General features: G+C 35.1%; 2 protein-coding genes across 2 annotated transcripts in view; one reads left to right on the top strand and one right to left on the bottom strand.

The window, feature by feature from the left end:
* Positions 1-6: 6 nt before the first annotated feature.
* On the top strand, positions 7-878 carry LOC109590490 (uncharacterized). The gene is made up of 3 exons (XM_020006397.1): positions 7-409; positions 628-681; positions 732-878. Exons 1-3 carry the CDS (start codon positions 7-9, stop codon positions 773-775), a joined length of 501 nt encoding a protein of 166 aa, XP_019861956.1. The 3' UTR covers positions 776-878.
* A 34-nt stretch (positions 879-912) lies between these two features.
* Positions 913-1,597, bottom strand: part of LOC105315491 (alpha-tubulin N-acetyltransferase 1-like) — a gene marked incomplete at its 5' end in the record, with an annotated part of 3,594 nt that continues 2,909 nt past the window's right edge. Inside the window, 4 exons of the mRNA XM_011410171.2 lie at positions 913-1,100; positions 1,148-1,199; positions 1,247-1,348; positions 1,402-1,573. Coding sequence (XP_011408473.2) covers positions 973-1,100; positions 1,148-1,199; positions 1,247-1,348; positions 1,402-1,573 — 454 coding nt within the window. The remainder of the gene's footprint in view (positions 1,101-1,147; positions 1,200-1,246; positions 1,349-1,401; positions 1,574-1,597) is intronic.

Here is a 1,597-nt window from a genome sequence, read left to right on the forward strand (position 1 = left end):
GATAATATGACAGACATGAAAGACGATATGACAGATATGAAAGATAATATGACAGACATGAAGTCAGGAATGAAACAAACAGCTCAAGAAATAAAAGAAACCCAGAGACAGATGTCTGATAAGATGAACGAAACGACAGAAGAGCTGAGCAAGAAGATAGAAGAACAGGGAACAGCTTTCAGAGATGAAGTCCAGAGTACGACTAGCAGGTTGAAGGATGAAATGGCAGCAAAAATGGATGAGCAAGCAGAAGGAATGACTGAAAAAATAAAGACAGACATCCAAGAGGCAATAATAGCAAATATTGTAGCACCTCCAGAACCAGAACAGGAAACAATTTTAACCTACACTGCCTTTGAAGTGGATCAGAACCCACACGACCAAGAATCCTCTCACTGTATACTATCAAGTTAGTTTTATTTTAAACAACATACATGTACATGTACATGTACATTTCTTGCCGGCCAGTGACAACTCTATAGCTACATTGTAATTGAGTGTAAGTTTGGTTTATCAACAACCCATTCAGAATGCATCATTTTTCATAAATAACAAATTTATTAATGCTATTATTAATTAATAACTATTATTAACTACTAAGCATTAACATTTATTGCTGTTGTTTAGGTTCTAGTTCTAATTGTGGTAATGATACATACCCTACACAAGAAACCCACGACAGTAAGTTTTTTAAATTACGGAGGACATGTATAGTATTAATTTACTACTAGACAATGATGATGAAGGAGAATTCGTTTACAATAAAAAGAAATAGGAACTCAATTATACATGTAATTTTAGATACACACATACAACAATTAGTAGTATATTAGGAGTAATTTTAGGAGCATATTTTAGGAGTATATTTTTAGAGTACAGTTTTAGTACAATTTATATTTTTAGTACAATTTTAGGAGTATATTTATGCACCCAGTTACAGTATTACAATTTATACATGTACAGTACATGTACTTACTCGTTATTCTTCAATGGTGATAGTGACATTCTCAATCCTCTGGTCCTCCCAGCAGTGACTCCATTAGTGTTAGCATGCATTGACGAGGGGAGGGAGTGTCTCCTATGCATGCCACGCCCATGATCTAGTTATTAATAGTTAATTTAACCACACCCACACACAATCACTAACCAACGTGAGAACAAGTTGTGAAAAACTTGTCAAAAACGACGAAATTATTGTTCTAAAATAATTATAAATTAAAACATAAATATTAAGAAAAGATCTCACTTGTTTCACATAGCTACTCAACTGATAATGACGCTGCAAAAAACTAAGGAACTTTGACGAAGGTCTATCAATGGCGACTTCAAATGCACTTAGCCCCTCCTCCTAAAATAAGCCACGCCTACTAATTAATAGCTGGTAGAACGTGATTCACAAACCTGTAATACGTTCTCAAAAAGTTCCTTTCCATGTCCTCTCCTTTGTTGTGTCTCGTGTACATAAAAATCCATTATACATAATGGCTCCACTTCATGTAGTAGTGTCCTGTTGTCTGTTAGGAATAATCTCTTTCGTCCTGTTTTGATGAAGCCCAACACACTACCGTTACCACTAGAGGGAGAGAGAGAGAGAAGG

The sequence above is a fragment of the Amphimedon queenslandica genome, unplaced genomic scaffold (assembly GCF_000090795.2).
Source record: "Amphimedon queenslandica unplaced genomic scaffold, v1.1 AMPQUscaffold_9941, whole genome shotgun sequence".
NCBI lineage: Eukaryota > Metazoa > Porifera > Demospongiae > Haplosclerida > Niphatidae > Amphimedon > Amphimedon queenslandica.